The sequence below is a fragment of the Aulostomus chinensis genome, chromosome 23 (genome assembly GCF_037954235.1).
Source record: "Aulostomus chinensis isolate RoL2024-O1b breed Wild chromosome 23, RoL_Achi_v1.0, whole genome shotgun sequence".
Lineage (NCBI taxonomy): Eukaryota > Metazoa > Chordata > Actinopteri > Syngnathiformes > Aulostomidae > Aulostomus > Aulostomus chinensis.
In genome coordinates, this window is record NC_141342.1 from 12,853,533 (window position 1) to 12,881,368 (window position 27,836).

Below are 27,836 nucleotides of genomic sequence, written 5' to 3' on the forward strand. Positions count from 1 at the left end.
ATACCAGCTGCTTTAGGAAGCTTGTTGTGACACAAACCACTGAGATGCCTTACAGCGGCAAAAATATAGGCTTGCAAGCCACGAATACCATTGCTTTCAGACATGAAACTTCAGAAAAACTGCTCATGAATGGCGGAACAAACTTAAACTTGAATATAGGTGGAGGATGGTAAATAAGTAATGATTTAGTTAAAAATTTGAGGGTGATACATTTTTCAATTTAGCTGCAGATAAGATGTTCGACACACGTTTTTATCAAAGCGTTTGGGATGGAGTCTTTTGGTTGAGCAGCCGCGAGTAGGAACATTCATCAACAAAAGCCTGGAGCAGCAATATGTATTAGACACTTTATCAGTAGCAATGTTATTATATTTTAAAGTTGTCCGTGCCGTTCTTGTTAACATTACATCTCAGGAACACCTTAAGGGAATTTACAAACATTGGAACAAACGTCCACTGGGACTCTGATGAACTGAAAAGACGTTGGTGGTCAAGGTCCCTGTGACACATCAAGAAAAAAATACGCCCACTATCTAAGTCAAGGGTGACTTGCATTAAATTCAAATCCATTATTCTGAATATTTGCATCGGAATTAAGAGGCTGGTGTGAGGTGATTAGAGCCAGGCTGAGAAAGACAACCATAGCAAAAACAAACAGCTGAAAGAGATGCACACAGAATAAACATGAGCTTCACTTCACCTCACTGTATTTAAACAGAAATCAAACAAGTGTCATCCATGTCAGTACACACATTACCCAAGCAGCAGGTTGCACATTTTTGTGCAGTCATATCATGCTGACACAGACAAACATGACTTTGATTCCTGGCTATATTGTGCCAACTTAAGTGTTGCCACATAACTTTTGAATTCCAACAGAGATTAAAACCATGAAGGTCTCCTGGAATTATATCAGCAAAACGTTGTTTCGCACAATACCTTTCTCTCACTTTGTTTTCACAGGTGTTTTTACACACCATGGTTTGCACGCTCACTCCTTTAGGTCACTGTTTAGGGAAGCACTGTCATGTGGAGGGATTGGTCTTTCGTGTGGAAAAGGGAGCTGGGGGGAGCGGGGGTGCTACATGCCAAATACCGGTCTACGTTGAGCAATTGAGTGAAAGGATAAAACCAGATGCTTCAGTTTCTTGATTATGTCACACAGGAATAGCCTTAAGGAAAGAAAAAAAAGAACCTGGGTGTTGCACTATGTAGTTATGTAAAGGTTCTTAAAATAATACAAATAGTGTTCGTCGCACATGCAACACTTTGAGGAAAGGGTTACATAGGCAGCATTCTTCAATCTGCTGTATTGTTAGAGCTCGGCTAATAATTAAGGAAGGAAACTGCACTGACTAACGCGATGACAGCATGTTGAGTAGTTGTACAACAGTGTTTCGACACAAAACTCACATCCTGGCTATATATTATGTTCTAACAAATAACATACGAGGATTTAATGTAATAAAAACAAGTACATTTATCGCAGGAACCCTTTATCTCGTGCCTCTAGTTAGTCCAAGTGACAGCTTGTGTTAATAACATTGTACCAACGTTAGAAAAAAAAATTGAAATATAAAGTACAGAACTTACCTGTAATGGTGGTCTGTTTTGTGTGTCAGCAAATCCCACATCCGCTGGCACATTAGTCGAGGTGTTACGACGGGACCAAAGTCAACACAGTGGCTATGTTTTGATAATTTGGTGACAATGCTAACCCGGGGACGTCTTTGGCAGTCCGCAAGCTAACGTTGCCCCGGCACACGGGAGTCCTCCACTCCAGTGACAATGAGTAAATGAACACAAACTTTTTTTTTAATCTACGTCAAAGAAACGTTTGGGATCCTATATTCATCTTCCTTACAGTAAGGAAGGAGACACGACCGTCTGCAGCCGAGCAGAGGCGTCCGTGTCTGAACTGTTGGCAGGTCGCGGTCTCTTCTTCTAAGTTAAATTGCCTTCTCGCTTCTGATTGGCTCAAATCGTGAAGCGCCGTGCTGCGTTCAAGTGCTTCCGGGAAGTGCCCACTTCTGGTTTCCATTGTACTTATACTTTTCATATAGACGCGAGGTTTGATAACACGATGAATCATCGGAAAAATGCAATGCAATCATATAAGCAGAGAAAGAGTTATTGATGAACATTTTAGATCTCATTACAAGTGATTTAAAGTTTACTGAATAACTACACTGAGTTATACTTTGACGCTTTCGATGCTTTTTTTTTTAATTGCAATGCTCGTCACACTAAAAGGCATCTTTCATGTTTTTTAAACTTGATAGAAAAGCTGAACTAATACTTTTCGTTTTTCCACTGTGATACTGCAGTTAACTTCCTTGAAACTTGTAAAAACTTTGTTTTTTTCCACAGGTTGAGAAGGCAGCTCAAGGTCAGGTTTGATAGCCAGCAAGCAAACAGTCATATTTATTTCACTGCGCACATAACAATGGGCTACAACGGGGAGCAGGTGATGCAGGAGACACACTGTTTCCAATGGCAGGATTACATTTAAATTTGAGGTCGCAGCGCCCCCTGCAGCATAAACCTCTTCATATTGTGGTTTTTACTTTATAACGACATTCTTACTCAGCAAATTCAAGAAACGGGCCATGTCAAACAAACACCTAAAAATTATATATTTTCTAACAGTCTTTTACCAGTCCAAAAATGAATCTTACAGTTTTCTTGAACCTTAAAGTCCCTATTACTTTTGTTTTGGTTGTAAATGTTCTTTAAGAGGTTGAAGCACATGAGGTTTTTTTTTTTTCTTGATTTTTACATACATCGTGAATTTATCTAAACAGGATTAAACGTGATTGCATTACTTCTGACAACTGTCTGCAGCCTAGAATTGAATTTCTATGCACACAGTAACAGTGTGTGTGTGTGTGTGTGTACGTGCATGCATGCGTGTGTATTTACCCCTTTTTACGTGCCTTTGAGTGAGAATGATTAATGATCTTGTCCTGTAATAAAATTTGTGTATTGGTTGCACTAATATTAAGTGTCATGTCAACAAAGCTTATGTGAATTGCCTGTTGACATACCCAGGGACTATACACACACACACACACACACACACACACACACACTGGTATTAGGATGTCCAGGGTGAATTTTCTGATCTGCTCCAATGATTTTACTCAATTTCCCATCAAGTCAGAAGTAATCTTTTCCTGTCGTGGAAAAATAAAATGCTGAACACAAAAAATAACTGACATCTAGATGATGAATGTATCTAGAAATGGGATTATAACTTTATTTTGTTCATTGATTTGTGTGTTCGAGGTTTGTCAGATTGTAATTTAAAGCCGAATGTTTTCCGTTGATGCAGTTTGATGTTCACTGATCCTTCATCTTCACCATTCACATCACTGTGGCAGTTCAGTTGGATAACACCAGGCCCACCTGTGACACACACACACACACACACACACACACACACACACACACACACACACACACACACACATTAATAAACAAGTATGCTGCATAATGTATCAAGTATGATACAAAACTTCAACAGCTATGGTGTTTGTGTTTGCTGGTAAAACCAGAGTGATATTTCTGAGGTAATGAAGATTGCTCCAGCTGAATTTTATGGCTATAACAAGGAAGCATAAAACATTATGAATAAAAACTAGACAGAAAATTCCAGCCCTTCATTTTCTCATCCATCCTGACTGTTATTCATTTTTATTACCTCCACCAAGAAGGTAGTGTTTTTAGAGGAGCCAGTCTTATTGTTTATCATTTGGATTAGGATAAGAATAGCATTGGCCAAGATAGAACCCAATTTTGTGGAGAATCTTAGTGAAAACTCGGGGAAACAGAAGTTTTCTTTTTAAAAAAAAATATTTTCTTTTAAAAAAAACACTTTGATATACTCCTCCCTGTTGGACAAACAGATCCATCTTACATTTTTTCAGAAAGGTTTAAGAACGACGTGACGGGTCGATGTGAAGACTAAGTGTCAATGGTGTTACCATGGTGACATGGTCAAGTCTGATATTTCATCATAGAGCAAAAAAATTGCTGCAGCTTGAATCCACATGGTCAAATCTTTCCCAAAACATCACGTATTTGATAAAATGTCTGGTCTGGAGACGTCTACTAGCTGAAACAGGCAACAGCCACACACCCTGACTTGTGCAGGCGTGTAAGGGCCTGCTCATGACTGCTTGCAGCTTTGATTAGGGGTTGAGTACCAAAGGACCAGGGACCCAAACAGGTCTGAGTTTCAAATGGAATCTAGAGTACAGTCAAACAATGCAGAGGCCTTTGTGAATAATCTGTGAGCGTGTTGGCAAGTGGAGATATTACAGTATTCTGTACCTTTTCTGGACTCACAGTGGGACACATCCAGTTGTATAGGTAGTAATGAAGACACTGGACACTGATGTTGAACCTGAGCTCCTCAAGGAAGCTCCCGTTCTCCATCAAATCAACAGCAGTGAAGATGTCATAACCTTTCTGTCATAAAAAAAAACACGGCTCATTTTCTCATTACTCATGAAAACCAAGTTACTCTCCTCCAGTGATATTTTACTGGGACCAACTCACTGATTTAGCCAGGACCAGTGTGTCCTCCATGAGGTCGACCAGGTTTGTGCCTGTAGCCGCAATGTAGAGGAGGTGGGCTGCTCTGATGCTGGCGTGGAGTGGGTGGTTCAGTACCTTTGAGGAGATGCTGTAGAAGCTCACCAGGCCTGTCAATGTTCCATCTGTACCCTGATTATGAGAGGAGAGGGTGGAGGATATGTGTTCTTCAACAGAGTCCTCTCCAAAGGAATGAAATATTATTTATTGTAGGTCTAACCTCCACCACATATGTGTAAACCATATTCTCCCTTGGCAACAGCCAGTGTTCTACTTCCTGCAGAGACAAGCTGGAGCTGAGGAGGAACTTCTGTATGTTCTCCTGGAGGAGTGAGTGTACCCCCAGAACATCTCCTTTAGTCATGGAGCGCAAACCGGGTGTCTTTGTTAGCTTGGAGGGGGAAAAAAAAGGAAGGAGGAAATCACAGCCCAGATCTTCAGGCATTTCATCATTTTGGTCAGGTTGATGTAATGTGTGTTTTTGGACTGACACTAACGGCACTGACATATTTGGGTCTCTAGGTGGCAGCACAAACTAACCTGAGAGAGGCGGTAGAATTTTACAGCCCTCTGTGGCGGCATGTCTCCTCTCATTCCTGGATGACGGATCTCTATCAGCTTACGGGGGTTCAGAGGTCGATGCCAGTACCTGAAGCAATTGGTTAATTCATCATATACAACTGAGGAAGAGGAAAAATTGGTAGTATTTATTGTTACATAATAGTTAAAGTATATATTTTAAACAAGTACTGTAACTACTATGTTAAAGGGGAAAGGTACTTTGACCCCCATCACCAGATAAAGAAACAGAACATTATCATGGGCGCCACATCCCAGGGACATCTTGAGGGAATGGATGCAAATTAGGCCCAAAATCATGACATGAGTGGTCAAAGGTCAAGGTCACTGTGACCTCTCGATCTAAATTTCATGACCCAGACTTGGGCATGCGGGTCAACTCATTTTAGGTCTGTGGTCAAAAGTTAAAGTCACTTACAATTTCATTAGAAAAATTGTTTGTAAGTCAATCATTCATATAGGGAATATGATCATTGATTTATATCCAAAAGGTCAAAGGTTAACTTCAATGTGACTTAAAACCATAATGCTAAAAAAAGACGTCAAGAGATACACTTCTAAGTCTTAGCTAACACCAAATCATGGACTCTAGACGAGGATGTATATGAACTAGTTGGCCTACAGCTGAGAAGCAGTAACTCAAGTTCCTCATTCAGTTTCTTGTGCAGAAATTGATCATTTGACTCAGTTTGCCTTTAAATCAAAAATGAATCAGTCCTTTGTAGCGGCTACTACCTGCAGGTGCTCAGTGGCGAGGGAAGCACTACGCCAGCCACGTACACAGCCTGGTAGAGACCCTGCTGGTTGACCCGTCTGGTGAGCTCTCTGATCAGAACCGGAGTCATCCGCTTGAGGCGTAGCTTCTTATGAACACACAGGAATTTGACCTGTACCATTTGCTTCTCCCTGCAGAACATGCTCAGACCTTGAAGACTTTTGCTAAGGAATAGCCACAGGACGTTAGCGCTCTTTATGCTATGTGGTGAAAGATATCCATCTTTACATATATTTATGAGTTACTCACACGTCATGTATACGGACATCTGCAGGGACCGCCGCGATGAAGCCCACCAACTTCTTATTGGTGTCTACTCTCACACCACAGTGCCACTGGGATAGCCAATTTGGTGGCTGCAAAGCCCTGAAGAGGAAAAGAAGGCCACTGTCTGCAATATGACTATGAATAAATATAAAGTGTAGTTTAAAAGCTTCAAGCATGTGATGACTAGGCTGAGTGAATTCTGCAGCTTCTTCTCTCTCTCTTTTTTTTTAAAACCTCAGGGGCAAGGACCTGTGCAATTTCCTGGAATTCTAATCTTAATTATTCGTTTCAAAGTAAATGTTATTATATTTTGATGTAAGTGCTCCCTGAAGGTAGAGATACCATTTATGTAGATTACAGAGGGGAAAAAAAGGCAGCAGCGAAGAGATTAGAGTAGCAGGCTTGTTACTGATACATTGTGTTGCAGGGCCCAACTGGAGGCTTGTGCGGAATCCTCTCAAAACACTCACCAGTACAATCCTACCAGCATTACACAGTGAAATGTGCGACTGTGCACTTTGAATGTATGAATATGTAAACACGCGAATGAACATTAAGCAGCGCGGTACGTGACGTTGGAAAAGAAAACTCCGGGAAAAAAATGCAACGCGACACCCGCGTAGAGCTTACCATTGGAGATACTCCAGAGAGAAGTCATATCTGATGGTGTTGTCATCGTCCTCTGTGTAGTTGTCATTTAAAAACGCACAAAGCTCTTTCAGCTGAAACCCCCCTCCCCCACACACACACACACAAACACACACACATAGAAGAGCTTGGATTATAAATTTGAACCTCTCTTTGCAATTTTCTGTCCTTGTAGACGATAGATTAGGACTAACGTTGAAAAAGACATCTCAAACTATGTATGTGCACCCGGAATGAATGGAAATATACAGTAGTTTTTACTTGAGGAAAAACTAGATTTTCAGAGAATGGTTTCTAATAAAATATAAGAAACTCACCACTGTAGGGTCAGTCAGGTCTAGAGTGTCCCAGGAGAAACCTTGAGGGAGAGAGTAAGGCTCCCCGCGGATGCTTGCTTCACCCTCAACTATCTGACCGTGAGTGGTTATACTGTCGCCTGAGGACGAAGCGAAGAGGGTTTACATGACAGCGCTGAGGAGGGATTAAAGGGCAGTGTAGTCAAATTGTTTCTTAAAAACTTTTAAATAACTTGGATAGATAACTTTATTAAATAACTTTTAAGATATGTACATGAGTTTGCCGAGACGTGAAATGTACAGTATAATATGATTATCATCGGTCCTGTTAAGCAATGTTCCCATTTGCATTGTTTGTTCTGTTAAGGTTAGGAATCTGACAATGAAATTTAACAAGGTAGCAGGAAATATTATTTCAATAATATAACTTTCAAAAAATAAGTTTTAGTCAGATGGATCTGGGTTGCCCAAAGTGAAGCTCCAGGACCAAATTTGGCCCGTGAAAAGCAAAAAACCAAAACAACAACAACAACAACAAAAAGTAAAAGAATACATTTGATTTAAATAGGTGAATCTCTAATAAGGTGTCTCCAATAAAACAGCAGAATAATGATACTTTAAGCAGGATGTCAGTTGGGCATGAGTCAAATAAGAAAGAACGAAAGACAGAAAGAAAGAGACCAGGCACGGAGCTTAAATGCATTTAAACACCACCAATATGTGCTTGGCCCTCCAAGGTAAAAAGTCTTGGCACCACTAATAGAGACAATTAATATTGATTCAAATGTTTGCTGATAAGAACAACTTGTTTTGTTTTGTTTGTTTGTTTTACCTAGTCTGGGGACAGGCTGAGTATCCCAGAATTTGTAGCTGTGTTTCTTGGCCTGCTGCAGGGTCTTGGGGAGATTTGAGCCTGAGTAGAAAAGGTGGATGGCTTTTTGGATCTCCTGCTGCTGCTTTTCTGGCAAAGAGTTCAGCTAAGACAGGGCGGGGAAAGGACAGGTTCATAATCCTCTTTATAGAACATCGAAAATCTGACTGTCACCCAGCAGTATAGACCGGAGAGCTACAAGGTAACACAGGACATTTCAAAACCATGTGTGCCACTGAACATATGCGCGCGCGCACACACACACACACACACACACACACACACACACACACACACACACACACACAGCCACACCCAATGCGCAGGCACACACACACACACACACACACACACACGCACACACACACACACACACACACACACCATTTCAATTGGGTCTCTACGCTCCTTTGGTCTCCAGGTATCTTGCTTCTTTTCCTTCTTCTTACTCTTCTTTAAACTGCCACCGTCGTCATCTCCCAGCATCTTTTCTCTAAAAATACAATCATATTTATATTCAGTCCTATTCTGTTGATTCACTCATGTCTAGAAAGTAAAACAAAAAACAACAACAACAAAAAACTCTGGTGTACTTACCCAGAGTAGGAATCAGTCATAGCAAAAGTATGGTGGAGTCCTTGAAGCTGAGGGTGATTTGAGGTGTTTCTTTGACACGTTCGTGGGTTTTTCAGCTTCTTATCTTAGCCAGCAGTGAGGGGAGGAGAGTGACCGCCTAAGTTACCCATCCCAACTCCCACCCAGATAACTGAGAGAACAATGCTAACCATTTGATATTCCTTCTCACGGTTTTCATATGTCAGGCAGTTGCTGAACAGAGAGCAGCACTACAGATTAAAGTTTGTAGCTGCCCGATCCAGTGAGCAGGTTTAATTAGTTGTGCTTGTCTAATTGCAGAAATCTCATATGTTCTCACACTTAAAACTCTCTCCCAGTAGTTTGCAAAACTTCTTAAGATGATTTTGCACGGCAGTTATTATTCATGTTGTTATTACATGTTAATTACAAAGACCTTGACAAATTTAAGTTGATTACCTTGCTCAAAAACTGGCTTTCTTTTTAGATCTGAAAATCATAGGTGAAATACGGGGCTTGCAAAGCACAACATGGATTTAGAAATTAATGAAAATCTCCCGTCTTTAGACAGGGGTCTTCATGTTTAATGCATTATCTATTCATATTGAGGTGACATTAAATATTTCAGTTTTTTAAGAAGAATAAGTGATAAGGCAAGTAAGTTATTTTACAGATGTATGATCAATTTAATGAATGGTAATGGGTGTGTCTATTTTATTCTCTTGAACTGATTTAACTCGTTTAATCCTGGTTTTAATAGATTTATTTATCTGTTGTATTTGATATTGTCAACATTGTATGTCTTTGTGTTAATGGTTGTGTTTTGGATGTCTATTTCAATCCAGATTTCCCTTCATGTGACTGGTGGTGTCACATGACAATAACAGGAACTACTCTTCTCACTCTGCTTAACCACAACACTCCAGCTCCACCATGTCCTGAAGACGGCTGCATTGACCTATTCTTCTTTGTCTTTCCTTTCCCCACCTTTTTTTTCCAATTTATTTTTTACATTACTAACTACTGAGCAACCTTATTACACATCTGCCTGCTATGAATCAAACAATAAAGCGTATGATTATCCACATATTCTAGACCGCCTGCCCTTGCTGTTGCTTTGTTTTTGTGTGTAGTCATGCCAGCCATCAGTGGATCATCCGCATCCCGTCTCATCCAGTTATCAGCTTCATTCACACAAGTCAAGAGAGCTGCTGGTCTATTAGATCTCTCAGTTTCCCCTGCTGATCAGTCATATCACTGATTTTAATAATATTTAGCTTTGCACCATATGTACTCTCTCCTCTGTGTACCTCCCGAGGGCTTTACTGCAATCTCCGTGGAGTCTGCCGCATGCTGCTTGTCTCTTTCAGGGAGGACGCTCATGAGTGTGGATCCCTCAGCGTCTGAATAACCTCTTGTGCTATAAATGGTTCAATCTGCTTTGATGCAAGTGTTTATACCCGCTTTGATGCAAGTGTTTCTATACATGAAATATACATGTACTTGTTTATTTACACTGTCAAAATGCAGCTCGTTTTTTTTCTCTCTCTGCTGTTCCACTATTATCTATTCTCTGCCGCTCGTCTGGGAACCACAAGTGCAATTTGCATTTGCTCAGGGGGCTCACTGACCCCCCTAGTGGCCATAGCAAATATGCAAATTCTTATTGTATGAATACAGATTATTGCAAGGCTGGTAAATGATCTATTTTTCTATGTGTGTGGCTTAATCAATTTAAGTCTAATCTTTTAAAGGATAACTGTATGAAATGCATCACTGCAACAAAGAAATTGCGAAGCAGAAATGCAAAATTTGTGCACAAACTGCATGCAACTGCAGCTTCATTCCAGCGTGATGCACATACCTGACTGGGGTATCTAAAGTTAACAGCTGGATTCTCTCTCTGGTTAACTGTGAGGTATGTTCCGTTTCTATGGTAATCAGAAGGTGATAATAATGCATTATTTCTGTATATTACCTGTGGATCATGTGTGTGCATTTGTGTGTGTGTGTGTGTGCGTGAACCTTGAACCCTGCACACAATGCAACCACTTTACACCCTGCTGCAAACAACCCTAGAGCCTGCTGGAGCTCACAGACCAACGAAACAATTTTTACACTTTTTTTTTTTTTTTAGTCTTAGTCCTGCAGGCAGTTTACAAAAACATTCCCACACACTGCTTAAACCTGCAATAGTATCTTTATTGGCAACATTTTGGCGCTAGACCTTCATCATGGTGTAACTACATGGAGTAAACACCTGAATGAGTCAAACATCAACAGACTACTGTCAAAGAAGATTTCATACTTATTAGGCTCGTTAATTAAGGTGTTTTGTCCAAATTTTCTGTTAAATAATCTCTTTGGTTGTCTAATAACAGAGGGGAAACATATGGTTCGTTAACCTTCGGGATGTTCTGCCTCTACTGGCCCTTAACAGAACTACTTTAAGGTCCTTCACCATGGCCTCCCGAAATTTATCCTTAATGTTAGCAACCAGTAAAGCAAGAACCTCTCAGACTCTGTTGCTTCAGGAGAACTTTGGACCCACAAAGTCTGGAGGGTTTACGGCTCCAGTCTGATAGCCTCCACAACTGCTAATGTTCAAGAGTGTGTTTTCAGTTTGGCACTACAGCAGGAGCCTCTGACCTCCATGCAAATAGTAAGAGCAGCAGTCTTTGAATACACAAAGATCCAACCTACTCCACGGAGAACTGGAAGACCCCATGAAAAGCTCCCAGACAGAGATTTCCAGGTCCTTCTCATTAAAAATGCAACAAGTTTTTTTTTTCTTTTTTTCCCCATACTGGTTGCCCAGGTCTTTGTTAGGAGAATTGCTAAGTGTGCAGCATCAGGGATAATCAGGGAAAGTGAATACAGTTATAGCTATGTAACATTAGCCTTATTTCAAAGAGTGAATGTAGTGTACCAGCGTGATGTCTGTATATATCTGGTATGGGTTGTATTGCAACTGCGCACTGAAACACAAAAGAAACACTGCAAGCCTGCACTATCGTTGCAAAAAATGCACTGTTTTGATCACAAGTGAAGAAGAAGTGTTAGCGTTGTTTCACATTTGATTTATTAGCTGCAATTCAACGTAAGCTTAGAAGAACAACAACATTTCTACATCTAATAAACCTCCATGTGGTTTTGTGCCACTGGGTCAGTCAGATGTAATCCCCATCCAGATTCCATCAACATTCAAGGCACCAATAAAAATCTCTCGAAAAGTGAAAAATGGTGAGTGATAAAGTGCTCGCTACATGTTAGCTGGTATTAGGCTCCTCAATACCTGGGCAACTAAGCATCCAATCACAAGATGCCTGAAAGTAAATAAGTTCTAGCCAATCAGAAGCAGGCTAGGCCAGGTCTTCACCAACCAATCAGAAATGAGTCTTCGCAGAATGCCAGCTGGAAAATAAAAAACAAAGAAACTGTGATTCATCCGGCAGGTTCCCTGGGCGACATTCCCGCACTTCACCTTCATAGCGTGGCACCATGTCATCTTGAAGGACTCTACCACACATCCACCAAGGTCACAAGGACCCAGAGCTTCCTCCCCATGACAAGACGTCAATTCTCTATATTACCCTGTCACTGAGAGCTAAGTGCAAGTAAGAGAGGGATACTTCTACCTCCTGTCACCATTCAGGGTGACGTGGTGCAGATCTAGGAGTACATGCGAAGCACATAAACAACAGACGACTTGACAACAATGAGACGGGGGGGGGGGCATATTCCTCTTGAGGCTCAGGTGTTTCAACGCATGCTCTACCAATTACTCATGGACAGTGCACTTTTTGGTCACAACATTTTCACTAGAAAAAGAAGCCTTGTGTTGCAGCAGGATTAACAAACTGATGACACATTTGTCTCAGCTGCACACCCTGGAGGCGGCAGCGAGGCAGAGGATGAAGGCTAAATGAAATTTCCAATTGAAGTGGACACCACAAGTCTCCGGAGAGCCCATGCAACCGCTAATACATTGTGTATGTGTCAATTGTAATAGTTTCATTGAAGCTCTTTCTTTCTTTCTTTTTATTTCAAAGCTGAGCTCCCAATATTCTACGGATGCCAACCAGGTTATCATCATGCGGGGGGGGGGGGGGGGGGGGGGACCCTCTCATCCAAAAGTGATCATGTTTGAATGAATTAAAGATTTGAGCTGTTAAAGCTTACTGTAAAACTCTAAGGGTACTTTTGGGGATTGATGCGATGGCATAAATTCAGAGACAAAGCACTTTCCTGAGCATCTCGTTAAATTTTATCATCATGGGTGGCTTGGATTGTAAACCACACCTATTATCTTTACCAGCCGAAACAAGTCATTTCAATTTTTCACCACAAGAATATCTGACATGTTAAGTCAAAACGTTTGTAGCCGATGATGTTTAGATTGATTGACAGTGAAGGAGGCGATATAAGCACATAAGGGAGCTATTTATACCAGCATTAATATGTGATGGTATTATGAAATTGTCATCCTTCACATGGGATTTAAACATCAAACACTATAAAGCCTTAAATATAGAAATAATCCACCCTGCTTTGTTAACGCGCTCAGTTATGAGTCGAATGTTCTGTTTGCATGTACTCACTGAGGTTAAGTTTATCGGTGATATGTGAGAGTGACTATGTCTCATGATTGACTTGTTCAGGATGCACCCTACCGCTAGAGGATAAGTGCTATAGCTAATAGGCAGATGGATGGATATTTATGTACTCTTTGATGTGCCAATACATCATTGGATAGATGTAGGTAACATCCTAGAATGTGTTCATCATACGAAGAGAGAGAGGGAGAGAGAGAGAGAGGGAGGGAGGGAGAGAGAGGGAGGGGGGCTATTAACTGAGAGCGGTAAAAGTCATTACTGCCGCCGCCTCCTCTTTTCCTGCAACATACTTTTATATCTGTGCTACACTTTATTAAATGCTCTTACCACTGCTGCTGTGCCTCATTTCATCACTTCAGATTCCGTATCAGGGTGAGCTTCACGACATGTAGATAGATAGCTATACTTTGGTGATCCCAAAGGAAATTTAGCCTGTTGATGCGCAAAGGTTTTTTTTTCTTTTTTTCTCCTTAATAATTAAGTAGATTTAAGGTTGACAGATGAGAGCAGCAGCAGAGGTTGCAGAATCAGTGAAGGGATTATTCATTAGGTTTATCTGATGATATTTGTTTGTATATTTGAATCCCTGAAATATTTACAATGTGTTAATTTATCGGCCCACCATCTGGGCAGACATCTTAACCTCTGCCTGTGAAACTGAAAGGAAATCACGTGACCTCTGCAACCCCCCACCCACCCACCCATCCAACTTCATTTTTGGCAATATCAAAATACAAATGGCGTTTATGAAAATAACAGCACAAAGGAGACTAACTTCCGCCATCTTGTCTGCAGTGCCCTCATAAAATGTATGTGGTTACTTAAAGGTTTTGCCACAGTTGCTATTGCTAGTAGCTGTGAGTGAGAGTGGCGCAAGACAGAAGTAAGCACGTTAGCGTTTCTTTAACATGTGGTTCCTTCATCTCAAAGTCAATTTTTCAGTTAAGTGAGTTCTCTAAAGATTGTGGTTCACTCTAGCTTTACATATTTTAACATTTTGGTGCTACTGTGGAAGTTGGCCTTTCTTTAAAGACATCGTGGATTACCCAGTTTACTTAGCAAACTGTTATTTGTGTGTGTAACGGGGCAGCATTAGCTTCAAGCTAAAAAAATATGTAGCTAGCTTTTCCTGCATTCTTGAGTCACAAAGAGGTGACGCTGCAGTGAACACAAGCACCTGAAAGACACCTATTTGTGTGTACTTGAAAGGCAAAAAAAAAAGACACTTTTTTGGCAGAAGTATCGCTTTAAAGCTTCTGCGGAGTGCGTCAGAGCAGCAAGCTTTCTGAGTAGGTCCTATGAAAGTCTGTATTCCCTTAGGATTGAATTATTTAAAAAATCCTACAAATATTACCATGCTTCAAGCATGTAGGACTAGTAGCCCTTTAAAAAAACATGCAGTAGTAGAGTGAATACAACACAATAATGTGATAGCTAAAAGAACAGTTAGATAACAAATGTTATCTGTTCAGACGCAAACCTGTAAGTGGCACAGAAAAATACTATAATAGACACTCATCAACAAACCGCAGTGAGGCGGAGTGTGTGTAGGAGGACGTGTGAGCCCACAACTGTATGCATGTATATGTGTGTGTACAATTGTGTGAGCCTGTGTGAATTCTTGAGTTGCTATCTGCAGTGCGCACGCACGCACGCGCGCACACACACATGCACACACACATGCACACACACACACACACACACACACACACACACACACACACACACACAAACAGTCACAACCATTACTAATCTGTAAATAGATCTGTATGGCTGTGATCTATCTGTAGAACACGATCCTCCTCGCTTTGCGTTCCTTTCTCCTTTCCTTCGCCTCCATCTCTCACCGCAGCCTCAGTGTCTGTAACTCGGATGTTTGCAAGATTGGATGAATGAGTAACAATCTCTACATCTCTCTTTTTCTCTCTGTCCTCTGACTCAGTAGTTCTCAGATTTTTGAATTCAGCACAGCTTGACTTTTATTGCCCTTGAATTCCATTTTTTTTTTTTTTTGCAGATGGAATTATGTGCTGCATTACATTTCAAAAATGAATGTGGTTGTTTTTTTTTAAAGATCGTGTCATTTGAGGTCACTTCGCAGTCTGATTCACAATCACACTAAGCTGCCTTTATATCACATATAGCATCCGTTTAATCCTCAAATTCTTGTGCCAGTAGCCGACTGTTTCTCCAAATATTAAAGTCAGCGTTTACAGAGCTGATTAATGTGAGTTTGGATAAGAGTTATGAAAAGAGTGGGATCAACTCCTAAAAGCTGGAATAGGAGGCAAGAGAATAGGAAACAGCACCAGACTGGATTTCAGTCTTTCTGAGTTCTAATCAGCATCTTTTCCTCTAAATGGGTTCCACTTTGATTGTGCCAACAACTCCAAAAATGAGCTTAGATTTGTTCTGGAAGATCCTCTTTCAACAAAGCAATCACAGTGCTTCAGTTTGTAATATTATTTATGGCTTTGATGAGTGTGAAAGTCAAATAATATTTCACCTTGAACAAGCTGAACACAACAGCCTCTCTCTCTATGTAAGAGAAGTTTAGCTTTCAAAATGAAGCCGATGGGATGTTGTTGTTGTTGATGGGGTGCTATTTGAATGCTAAGGTTGTTCAGCATCCAATACCAAAGACCAAACAGTGTCAAACATGGTAACAGGGTTTAAAAAAAAAAGCATATTGTCAATAATTGACTCATGTCGAATTAAAAATCTTATTTCTGTATTCAAACTTCCGTTCCTCACTTTAAATTAGGCCCGTTTGGAAGAGTATTTTAGTAGAAATATATCTTTATTTATGAAAATGACATGGATGGTTCCACACCAAAGTATTTGCAGCTCTAAATTTGAATGAAATTGTTGCAGTTTTCCTCCTAGGTCAGGGGTGTCAAACTGGTCCAGTACAGGGCCGTGTGGATGCAGGTTTTCATTCCAACCAAGCAAAAGCAACACCTGACTCAACCTGACTTTGCTTTGCAGACATCATATTCTGTCCACACACACACACACACACACACACACACACACACACACACACACAACACCAACCACATAGTTTACAGCAACATAAATTCATCACCACCTTTCTTGAACATTGTCACTGGATCTTCCAAACAAGGCAAAGAACCACATTAGTGTCAGTTAGGTAGTTTCATTTAGCACCTGACCTCATATTATTAAAAAAAATGATGTAAAACAAGGAGCTAATGAGCTGAATTGACATTCCAAGAGTTAAACTCAGATTTTGGTGATAATAGAAACAGTCAAACAAAATCATGTCTTTTTGACCCGGGAGGTTAACGAGTGTGTGGTCAACCTGAGGACAATACAAAACTTGAAGAAAGAAATGTGGCGCCCCCGACTGAAACTGGAAGAAACAAAAGTGTTATTGAAGATGAATGAGTTAATGTATATTTTGACCTAAATGAGGTCGAGAATAAAACCCATATTGTTCTATATGGCCTTTATACTGCTATTTACAAAAAAGATGTGTGTGTGTGTGTGTGTGTGTGTGTGTGTGTGTGTGTGTGTGTCAGTGTACAACTTACAGTAAGCCACTTCTGCAGGACACCATGGACAATGAATCTTTTGATGTATGTGTGTATGTATTTAATGTGCATGGTATGTCGCTAGCATGGAAAGGACACGATCGCGATGGTTCTTGTGTGGCCCAAGTACACGGCGGCTTGCTTTTGCAGCAAACAGCTGTTGTTGGAGAATGGAAACATTGATTTAACAATAACAATAAAGGAAAACCTCCATCTCACCTTTCCCCTTTGTCTGCCTTTTTCTGTCTCGTCGTCATGTTCTCTCGCATTATCTACTCCAGGAAAGGTAAGAGACCAAGGCGTAAAGGCCATTCTCCATCTGGATTTGTGCATGAAAGGAAAAAAAGAGAAAAGAAATATCTTATAACTTTAAAGTTAAGGATTGCATGGAGTAGTGGCTGCAGAGACATGAATTCATCACACTCAACAAAAGCTGTGAAATCAACACAAATGGCGGCTAAGACAGGGAGGCCCAGTGTGGGGCTCGAGGTCCAAATTTAGCTCGGCAGATGTACCGTTCAGAATATAAGACGATCCTGTCAGTACAAGATGTGAGTCGCCCTTATGCAATAAGGTCCGCCACCTTGGACAGCCAGCTACGGCTACACCACTTGGACAAACCACATCTCATCTCTAACCAAATTTAACATCATATTTTCATGGCCACTAATCATTAGATTTAGTTGTCCCATCTCACTTTACAGTTCAATGGTATTTGGTGCCACCTATTGTTGTGAAATGAGATGACACTATTTTTTTTTTTTAGTTGTATTTCCAAGAAAAAACAACAACACTGTCTTATATTTGGAACAAAATGATAGTAAATAAATAAATAAGTAACACCAGACCTGATAATACACTAAATAAATAAATAAAGTGTACATATCAGGCTGCAGATTAGCGTGAGGGAATTAAGTAAAACAAAGAAAGCAGACAAAGAAAAGACAATGATAAACAAACAAAATCATGTTGGCAACACAACTTGTGTGTGCTTTCACCCCCGCAGCCCCTCCATTTTGGATAAAAGTTGCAGTCCTTCTGGGCAGAGAGGCGCTGCATCTGTGCGCCACCATCACCATCTTTAGGAGAAACATTACACAGACAAGTAATTCAAGTGAAATATTTTGTAGCAATCTGGCCAAGTAATATCTCTGATGTTATTTATGTGTCATCGCTGTCGCTGTGCAGCTCTGATGAGGAAGCATAAGAGGGAAAGTAGTAACAGAAGCAGTGCTGGAGCATCTGTCCGCTAGTGGAGGAGCCGGGGCAGAAGAGACAGCTGGTTGACCATGTGGCCATATTTGGATTACAATCACTGACTTCACCTTTACGATTGGCACCGGCAGCATAAAGTCAGCGAACAAGTTAAAGATTTCTCTCTTATAGATAGAAAACCAAACATGAATAACGATCTGCTTTTGTCTTAAAGATTTTATGTCACGTATCTTATTAACTCCCCTTGTTCCTCAGGGAACACTTTGCTTTTTGTTCTAATATGTCATCTGTAACTATGGGAGCAAATCTAGCAAAATGTATGCACTCTTTCTATTTACTCCACTATTTCAATTCTCTATCCTGCTCACTTATTTTCAGAGCAAAAAACAAATCTTCTTTTGGGATTCGGCCATGGTGGGGGGGTTTTGCGTTCCAAAATTCATCAGTCACTTCCATTATTCTTGCAGCCAAACTAATTTTGTACTTCAAGTGAACCTCCATATGCTGGTTTGAGATCCAGCCAAACGTGGCCTGTACAAGTAGATGGATGCTCAGAATTTACAATACATTTATTGGCTTGAATTATTTCTCTACACGGATTTAAAAATAGACACATTCTATACATACAATGCAAGCAAAAACATCTTCTCACCTTCACCCCGCCCCCACCCGTTGTTCTATTTATTGTCCTATCTATTCTCCTCCTCTTAAGAATCCTTTGTTCCTGGCGCGCACAAAAAAAGTGTGTGAAAAGCTTGTTCATGAAAAGGATTTTATAAATAAATTTGTCTGACACCAATATTTCCTGAATAATTTAGTAAACAGAAGTGACCTAACTTTAGAGGATGCACCACTTGTTTTGAAGAGTGGCAAAGTAGAAAAGTTCAGGCAGAGAGGAAAACAATTCTCCCTCTGACAGGCACTTTCCTGCAGCAGCTCTAGGTCAGACAAACAACTCTCCTCAAGTTAGAAAAGATTCCAGGTCTGTCGAGGACATTATTCAAACTCTATCACAAGTCCTCATGTAAGAAAATGCAATCCTGCAACCTTTTGACAACATAACATGTCCTCACCTTCAAAAAAGTCTTTTTTTTTGGTGTAAAACCTTTAGTATGATTTCCATTACATCCACTTTCAATAAAATACACCATCTTCTAGAAGATATTAAGGTTAGATGTACAAATCATGCCGTGATTTAGTTCAGATTGTTCTGTTCTATCTAGATTTCAGTGTGTCAGCAAGTAGAATAGATAGAGGAAGTGAGGAAAATTTGGAAAAAAAAGGAGGAGTGGGTAGAAGAGAACAGGGAATTAATAAAAGACAAGCTGTGTTATCTGGAGTGTCAGGCTTCCAGTGTCGCAAGCCTCCCAAGTTGCTTTGCTTGAGGAAATGAATGAAAACGGAAGACAATTCATGAAGGGATCAGTGTTTTGTTTGTGTGGGCGTCAGACAAGGATGATTATATGTGCATGACTTGACTTTTAGTCCGTTTTTCTTGTATTTGTTTTGTATTTGTAACTGAATGTGTAACCGAATGTGTAAGTGTGTGTGTGTGTGTGTGTGTTTGTGTTATCCAGTCCCACTTGTTTGGTGGGGGTATACCAGGAAGCCGCATCACCGTTTTGAACTGTCTGTCCTGACAAAGGTCCACGATTGGTCCAAACGTTGACCAGTAAATAAAGCGGACAAAGGTGAGAGAGGGAGCATTCGCTCTACTTTTTAAGGATTCAACAGCCAATCAGCTCGAAGCGCTGTCACAAAAGTTCTTCCTGGTTGTTAGGGTAATCCTATTTGTGATATGATGTTTACATGGAATGTAGTATTCTAAACAGTACAAGTACCGTTGTTGTTGATCACTGGCTTAAGGCTACTGAAAGTCAACACTACAAAGCACATTTTACTTATCTACCGGTACCTTATTTACAGCAATGGTAGTGACAGGATATATGTACATGCATGCATAAAACAAAACTGGAATACTTCAAATACTTGCTCATGAGCAGTACTGCAAGTTAGATTGTTGTGAGGAAATACAAAAATATCTGTATGATTAAAATTTACTTGTCGATTTGAGCAGCGGCCGGTTATTAGTGCTAACTGCTTTTAAAACATTTTTCTTTCTTTTATGTTGAGTAGCTTTAAATTATCCAGTTATAGAGAAGAAAAATGCTGAAATTAGAATCGAATCGCTGAAGGTTGTTGCTATGGGAACCATAAACTGTCTTGTCCAATTTCTGTTCACTGTATCGAGCAATGTTACCTGGCGGGTTTCAGAACATTGCAGTGTATCTCCTCGCAGGTATTGTATATCCTTGATGTATCAAGTAAGACTTAACTTTTATTTATTTTTTTTTGCAGAGATTCTTCAGGCTTCACTGCCGTTACGACCTCAAGTGAACTCCATTTGACTACATTTGACCACGACCTTGTGCACATTCGCAAATGTTTCCATACAAAAGACACGAGTTTTCATTGAGCACACAATAATTAAACAGTTTTTAATGTCTGGTTGAGTTAAACACACATTTATTGTAATGAGGTGACAATATTTGTCACTAAGCCTGGTATAAAAGTGTGTGTTTGCATTTTGTGTGTTTACTATATAGATTAGCTTCTGATCCCTCCGTAAACCAGAAATCAATAGGTCTCAGTCTGTATTTAGTCAGTTTTGCTTCAAAAACATCGCCTCTACTCCACATTCAGAGCACACAAATGTCTTTGACTTCTATGAAAGACAGAAAGAGAGAGGGTCGAGAGAGGGAGTGGAAAGAAGAAGAAAAAAGAAAGAGCAGATGAAGGAGAAAAGAGCAGGAGAGAACAGGTTTATTTTTGACAGACAAAAAGATGTGGAAGCTACTCAAAGACAGATGGATGGAAGAGTGATGGAACAGGAGACGTTCGCTCTATTTTCCTCATTTGATAATGCCAAAAGAGAGAGAAGGAAGCAAAAAAGCCGGGGGTGTGTGTGGGGGGGTATATCCAGAGTCGAGCAATTTTTGACAGCTACAAAGAGGCCTTTCAAGCTGCAACCTCTATTGACAGAAACATCGTCCCAACCGTGACGCGGACAGAATGACTCGAGCACGCCATCGTACAGGAGGCCGATCACAATTTGACTTCTTAATTGTGGAGATGAGGTGATTCTCAGGAACACAGCAAATAAGTACTTAGGATCAGACGAGGTGAACTGTATGGGTGAAGAGGGGGCAGAAGGTAAAGTACCTGAAGAAGTGAACAGTTTGACAGCTTTAAAACTTTTATTCTTTCCTGTAGGCTTAAATTCCACCAGTATTCATATATAAATGGCCCTGAAGCACTGTTCCTATACTATAAATTCACTTGGAGTAACCTTGACTGCCGTGGCCTCGATTCTGTGGAGGTCTGGATGTGGTGTCCTCCATGTCAGATGAGCCCGTTAATGGTGTTTGTCACCATTAGTGTCCAGTATAATCCATGTCTTATTCATTTGTTTTGTTTTGTTTTGTTTTTTTTTGGCTCAAATCAATTGTGAAGTATTGAGTGTGCAGCTGGATAAAGAATACAGAGAATATTGAGTTTGAACACATCTGATTTGGACAGTTTTGCTGTGCTTAGTTGGGCTCCATTAGCGTAGAGCTAAAAATTTGTGGCTGATGTTTTGGGAAAACGAGAGTCATCAAAAAGTTACACAGGGGGGAAAATGTCTTTGTTTGCCCTGCAACGGACTGGCAAACTGTCCAGGGTGGCAAAATGTTAGCTGGGGTTCCAGCGCGCCCCCCCCCCCCCACCCCCCGCTACCTTGAACAGATAAGCAGATAGAAAATGGACCCAGTGGCTCCAAATCAACACCAGATTATGTTACAAGATTGGACAAGCTATTAAACCACAAATCTGCAGGACTTCTACTTTCTCTTTTTGGGGGAGGGACACTGGGACTGTCTGAGCCAGACTCAGCAGCCTCCTCATCTTTCGCAGTCACCAAAGCTTCAGTCTGTGTAGAGCCACTACCAAAGGTCACAGCGGCCACGCTTGCTGAAGTTTCTGCTGAGTCCATCGCACTGGGAGGATCAATGGATGGTCTCCCACCGTTGACCTCAGGCATGGCAGAAATTACAGCCAAGTGGGTGCTCATCCTCTCTCCTTAGAGTCTACATCCCCTTTATTTGGCTTCTCAACTCCTACAGGAACACAAGCAAAGATGAAGGTCTCCAGCACTGCACTGAACATAAAAATGAGTTTCACGGAAAACCCCCGATCCAAGGTCACACATCCCTAAGCATTTAGCAGTAAAATTTTAAATAATGTTGTTGACTTTAGTGCAGGTGACGATTCCTGCTAGGTTTACAGGCCAATACACGCGTATGTTAATAATTCTAAGAATTTAACAGGTGATCAGTTTGCATCACTACACAGATCATATCATCACAATCCAGTGGAAAAATGTTTCTTTTAACATTATGACATGTGGAAACAGTGTTGCAACTGACATTGATAGGAAAGGAAGAGATTGCAGTATATAGACTGCAAACAATTGGAGACTTTCCTCCCTCGGGAAAAAATGGGGCGGGAGGGGGAAAGACCCTGTGGCTGTTGGAAATTGAATGTTTCATGAAAATCTTTTCAGAAAAAAAAAAAATCTAGAAAGTTTCACCAACACATGCCTCGCTAGGATTACTGAAAGCTAATAAGAGCGAGTAGTAGCATTTTCAAGCTAGTAGCTCCAGTTTCTGTCCATCGTTAGCAGGCAGCCATGGTCCTTATTTAGACTTATTTTTTAGTTTTACTAATTTTTAGTGCTGTATATCCCTCTGTCTTGTGTTTAATTGAACCCTGATTTAGCTAGTTAGTTTTATTTTGAAATCCCCTTCCGCTGCTATCTTTGTTAGCTTTATTTTGTGCCTTTGTCTTTTTTTCCCTCCCTTTTGTGTGCTCACCTGCATCTAATTTTGTAATCAGTCCTTGTCAGCCTCAGCTGTATTGTCTCTAGCTTCTGTGCCTCTCGTGTCCTCCCGCTTGTTTCTTGTGTGATGAGTTTAGTTTCTCATATCAGTCTTTGCTCTGTACTCGTTATGGTCATTATTTTGCGCACCGGTTGTGGTTTTCCAGCCGTTACTTATTTACTGAAGTGCTAATTTCCTCAGTTTCCTCTGTTTTGTTTGGGAAATTTGTTCCTTTTTATCCGCTTATCTCCTCCTTTTTTTTTCATCAGTTCTTCAGTCTCCCTCCTCATCCTACACTGCTGTAATTTTGTGTTGATACATTTTGCTGATTGTTAAAGCAAAAACGAGCTGCCATGTATTCTCTGCAGCTTCAATATATTGCCCTCAATTCAGCGATACAAACAAATACAATTTTTGATTTCCTTGTTGCATTTGTTGTATATGGGGCCTTAATTTTGGTAATATCATGATGCCAGCTTTGTGTGACTGGTCTTCTGAAACCAAATCTGTGTTTTGTGTGTCCATGTGACAGTGTTCTGTCTCATATCGCTATGTTTAATTTCTTATTACCACGTTGGTCCCATTGAAGGCTCAAGGCTCTTTAGAATATTAGATATAATGTGAAACCGGTGCCAGAGAAGATGTTACTGAATCATCAAAGTACAAAGAATGCATCCTTGAATCATTAATTAATTCATCCAACGTAATATTTATACACTTCACAGATTCTGAAGTAGAATTTCAGTCGAGCCATGCTGCAAAGGGAGGAAAAGGCCAGCAGGCAACCAAAATCCTACTACTATAATATTGGAGAGCATTTTGTGTGTTCCGCCAATCACACTCTTAACGAAGACCAAGGGAAGGGATTTTTGGCAGAAATACTCATATTGCCTCCAGTTATGAGTAGTTTGCATATGCATGAGTACACATTGCATGCAAACAGGTATTGGGCGCACACACACAAACACACACACACACACACACTGCACTTGCAAGGATCTTGTGTGCTGAGCCAGCACTGGCACAGAAGGGAGTTGCAATGTTTGGTTGACAGGCTGGCAGAGACAGAGGGATTGGCACAAGGTGATTGAATGAATCCATCCAATTGTAACAATGAGAGCGTGGTTTTGAGGCATTATTTTAGGGTGGAAAGGATAATCACATTATACTGTGAATTCGGTTTAACTGTTTCTGATCCTGGAGAGCTTTCCTGCTGAGTGTATGTGTTCTCTGATGCATAATGAACAGAGTCAATCAAGGACCACCTGTTTTATCCCATTATCTATAAATTGAGCATTCTGTCTTAGGAACTGACTTATGTTGCTAAGAGGTAATGCACTGTGTACAGATTGTGTATAGAACTACAAGCCCTGGGTATTTATACCTTTTGGCCTTGCAAGCTGCTACCTAATGGTTTTTAAACTCTTTAAAGGTAGAATTCGCGGCTTGTAAACAAAACAGATATTTAAACTCGGCCGGTCTTCCTGCGCTCAGTGGCACCAGAAATTCATGCCCCAGCCAGCCAACTGCTGGCTAGCACACGCTAAACGCTAGCTTGGAAATGCTAAACACCAATAAGCAAAAGTGACCTACCTATCCTCCGGAAAGCCGACCAACTTCTCATTACTCAGAAACATCACCTATGCATTGTCACTGGAGGGGGGATTTGCATCCCCAGTCCCTGGCCAAAAACACCCCGACTGAACAGAAAATTTATCACACAGTCAGAGGGCAGTGACTCTCCAGGCGCAGTCACCACCACACAATCATCACACATCAAGTGAAAGCTAGTCGTGATTTTGGGGCCTACTCACACTGGGAGATCTGTATTGTGGCCAGGTATGTTTGTCCCCTAAGTAGAGGGATTTCTTTGCACTGCAACCAGGCATGGTATGATTATGTAGCCCTGGGGTCCCATCTGGACCAGAGTCCAGAGTCTACTCAGTTCTTGTCTTATTTTGTTATCACTTTCCCTGCTTTTTATTTAAGTTACTCACCTGTGTCGTGTCAGTTTTTATTCTTCATCAGCCCCGTTCCTTGTGCCTGTTACCCTAGCAGCTCCTTCCACCTGTATCTTGTTGTCATTAACTGGACATAAGTATGGTTTATCTGAGTCAGTTCTGTCAGATCCTCATGTCACATTTTGCCTTTTTTGTCTCCTTACTTGCTGATTTTTGAATCTGGTTTGTTTGATTTTTGCTTGATAAATCATCACCATTCCACTACAAAACCTGACAGGTTGGAAGAGGTGGGCTTGTGCGTGCCACAGTTGCCCGTCCACATATGTGACATGGACAGCAGCTGAATGTGTTTGGGCCTTACATAAAACAAAACAAGCAAACTCCAGCAAACTATCCTGATGTATAACAAGTAATGTTACTGACTTGCTTTCACAAATCTACAGTTTGGGGTGCAAAATTGTCATATGGATTTTCACTCCTGTACCATCCCTCGCCCCAGCAAGATTACTCCCGTCCAGCTCCTGTGACTATGAAATACTAATCCTGACCCATGGGATTCCCAACCACATATCAGGCTCGGACACTTTAGCCATGACGTAAATGTGCTCAAGCCCGGAGCTATGTTAGCTAACATGGGAGTGTGTGCAAGGTACCTGGCAACCAGGCCAAGTCTGAGTTTGCCCTTCGATTTTGGTCGCTTCACTTGCAACGCAGGAGTGATGGAAACTGCAGAGATAGTAACTGGATTTACACGCTGGCTGATGGCACCAATCCCAGGGAAAATGGAGCAGACTGATGCACTTGTCCATGCAGTCCAAGGAGATTCTCCTTGTCCTCGCTGTCTTTTGCAGCATCCTAAAATATCTTCTCCCTCTGTCTCTCATTATAAAAAGCAGACTGTTGAAAGAGGGCGCAAACAAATAAATTCAAATGCGAAAGATCACTGGTTTGAATTGTTGATGTAAATGTCGGAACTACCGGTCATGAATTAAAAAACTAAAAAAACAAGCTTCCATTCTTTCTTCCTTTCACAAGACAATGTGTTGGTGCTCTTTGCAAAAACAGTCACCTTAATTCAAGATGTACATTCAAAAAATTACACTTGTTAGAAAGAAAAACATTTCAGCCATCTGTTGGGCGTTGAATCTGTTTGATTCTGGATAGAATAAAAAGTCAAATAAGGCCAGACCGGCTAGTGCAAAATGTACATTGGGTTCTGAATAAAATTCCTGGTTCCCGAGGACATGAAAAAACAAACAAACAAACAAAAACAAAAAAAAAACCTTTGTAAAGTTTGAACTGAAGGACCACAAATACTGGAGGTTCAGAAGGTTCTGTGGCGACTGCATGGATATGCTGCTGTCATAAAAGCTACTTCTTAGCAAGAGGAGATGATATTGTTGAGTTTGTGGAGGATTTGCTCCTTTTTCTGGCTCCCAGCTGATTTATTCAGCACAGACATGAAGAGGGGGAATACAACAGGATGAGACAGCATGCAACTGGGTGACACACACACGAGTGCACACACACACACACACACACACACACACACACACACACTAGCACAGCTATCCTTTTTAGAACATTCCACTGACTTCTATTCGTATGGACAGACTAACCCCAAACCCTAACCCTAATCCTTATCTTAACCAATTGATGCCTAGTACTAACCTCGACCTAACCTCAAGTAGCACCTTAACTCAAACCTTACACAATTACATTTTGCTGCAGTAGAATCTTTTTGTTCCCAATGAGTGAGGACTAGTGATTGATTACTAGTGATAGATTAAATGTTTCTACAATATAAAGTTTCTAACAGACCCCCCCCCCCCCCCCCACACACACACACACACACACACAAGATAAAAGCACACTTGCTGTCACAAAACATGAGCGATAAAATTATTTAAAGTCAAATTTAGGATTTAAAAGTTCTGGCTCCTTGCGGATCAGTCTGGACGTTGGGACGATAAGCAATAACGTGTCTAACGTGTCTGAGTCTCTCAGCAGACACAAGTGGACACGGGGCACTGAAAGACAGCACTAATCTCAGTGGTCAGATTCCAAACTAATAATTCCTTCTTTAACTATTGTCAGTCCTTCTTTCACACCATCTTCTAAATTGCCTTGTCATAATCTAGACAGAGAATCTAGCTCAAAGCTCCAATTGTCCGATAAATCGTTTTTTTTAAACTTATAATAATGAAATGCAAGAAGGAATGTTTTTATAGCCTGAAGGTGTGACTGAAAAGGGAAGGGAAAGCACCTCGTATATAAAATGAAAAGAAAGATGCAAACATATATCTGCACAAACACATTTCTCGAGTTCAAAAAACGAGCAACAACTTTTCCTGGTTCTTTACGACAGCGCAGTTCACAGCTTTGTGCAAATAAACTGAAGCAAACGTCATAAAAGCAACACAATAAGGTACTTTACATTCAGGCTTGGCAAACCTGTAGACTAGGAGAGCATGCACTTTGGCAGAGAGGGAGATATTAGGCAGCTTTGTTGTTTGTGGAAGAGAGCTGAAGATGATATGATAAAGGAAAGGAGGGACATCCGTCTCTGATACAGCAGAAGGAAGTCTGTCGCTAATGGTGGATCAAATTTATGCAAGAACACCCTCGGTGGAGTCTGATTTGCAGGAGGGAGAATTGATGATGATGGTGTTCTGAGGTGACTTTGGGACTTCCAGCAGATGGCTGAACATAGATGAGAAGGGCGACATTTGTCCTAGTGGCAAGTTTGACAATTGAATAGTTGCTGGACATGATTGGTTTTTCCCATCATGGGGTAAAATAGGTTTGGTGAGCTGTGGTAAGGTGTGTACTGTTGTGAGGTTTCGGTATAATATGTGATTCAGTCTTTCCAACATTTGTTGGAATTTTGTATTCCAAACATGGTACACACTGAATATGTGTGTGTGTGTGTGTGTGTG

At 40.8% G+C, this 27,836-nt stretch overlaps 2 protein-coding genes across 3 annotated transcripts in view; both read right to left on the reverse strand.

Moving 5' to 3' along the window:
- Positions 1 to 1,937, reverse strand: part of svild (supervillin d) — a 41,672-nt gene extending 39,735 nt beyond the window's left edge. Inside the window, exon 1 of the mRNA XM_086194985.1 lies at positions 1,594 to 1,937. The gene's annotated coding sequence lies outside the window, so the exon portion shown is untranslated. The remainder of the gene's footprint in view (positions 1 to 1,593) is intronic.
- A 599-nt stretch (positions 1,938 to 2,536) lies between these two features.
- LOC147239648 (glycylpeptide N-tetradecanoyltransferase 1-like) lies at positions 2,537 to 8,731 on the reverse strand. Of its 2 annotated transcripts, none has more exons than XM_086195139.1 (12): positions 8,633 to 8,731; positions 8,420 to 8,528; positions 7,997 to 8,141; positions 7,186 to 7,304; positions 6,851 to 6,942; positions 6,203 to 6,319; positions 5,914 to 6,117; positions 5,140 to 5,248; positions 4,820 to 4,990; positions 4,564 to 4,731; positions 4,336 to 4,473; positions 2,537 to 3,408 (listed from the first exon to the last, which is right to left on the reverse strand). In XM_086195139.1, the coding sequence occupies exons 1-12, from the start codon at positions 8,650 to 8,652 to the stop codon at positions 3,385 to 3,387; spliced, it is 1,416 nt and encodes a 471-aa protein (XP_086051265.1). In that variant the 5' UTR covers positions 8,653 to 8,731; the 3' UTR covers positions 2,537 to 3,384. The 2 variants fall into 2 exon arrangements, with proteins under 2 accessions (XP_086051265.1, XP_086051267.1); XM_086195141.1 differs by having other exon boundaries at positions 2,538 to 3,408; positions 5,914 to 6,084.
- Between the last annotated feature and the right edge of the window lie 19,105 nt (positions 8,732 to 27,836).

What these genes read in the sequence shown, in the direction of transcription:
- LOC147239648 (XM_086195139.1), bottom strand. Translation starts at nt 8,652, where the DNA reads ATGACTGATTCCTACTCTGG. An exon ending in AATTCTACCGCCTCTCTCAG is followed by an intron (nt 4,991 to 5,139) that starts GTTAGTTTGTGC and finishes TCCCCCTCCAAG; the next exon opens with CTAACAAAGACACCCGGTTT. An exon ending in CACTGGTCCTGGCTAAATCA is followed by an intron (nt 4,474 to 4,563) that starts GTGAGTTGGTCC and finishes TTTTTATGACAG; the next exon opens with AAAGGTTATGACATCTTCAC.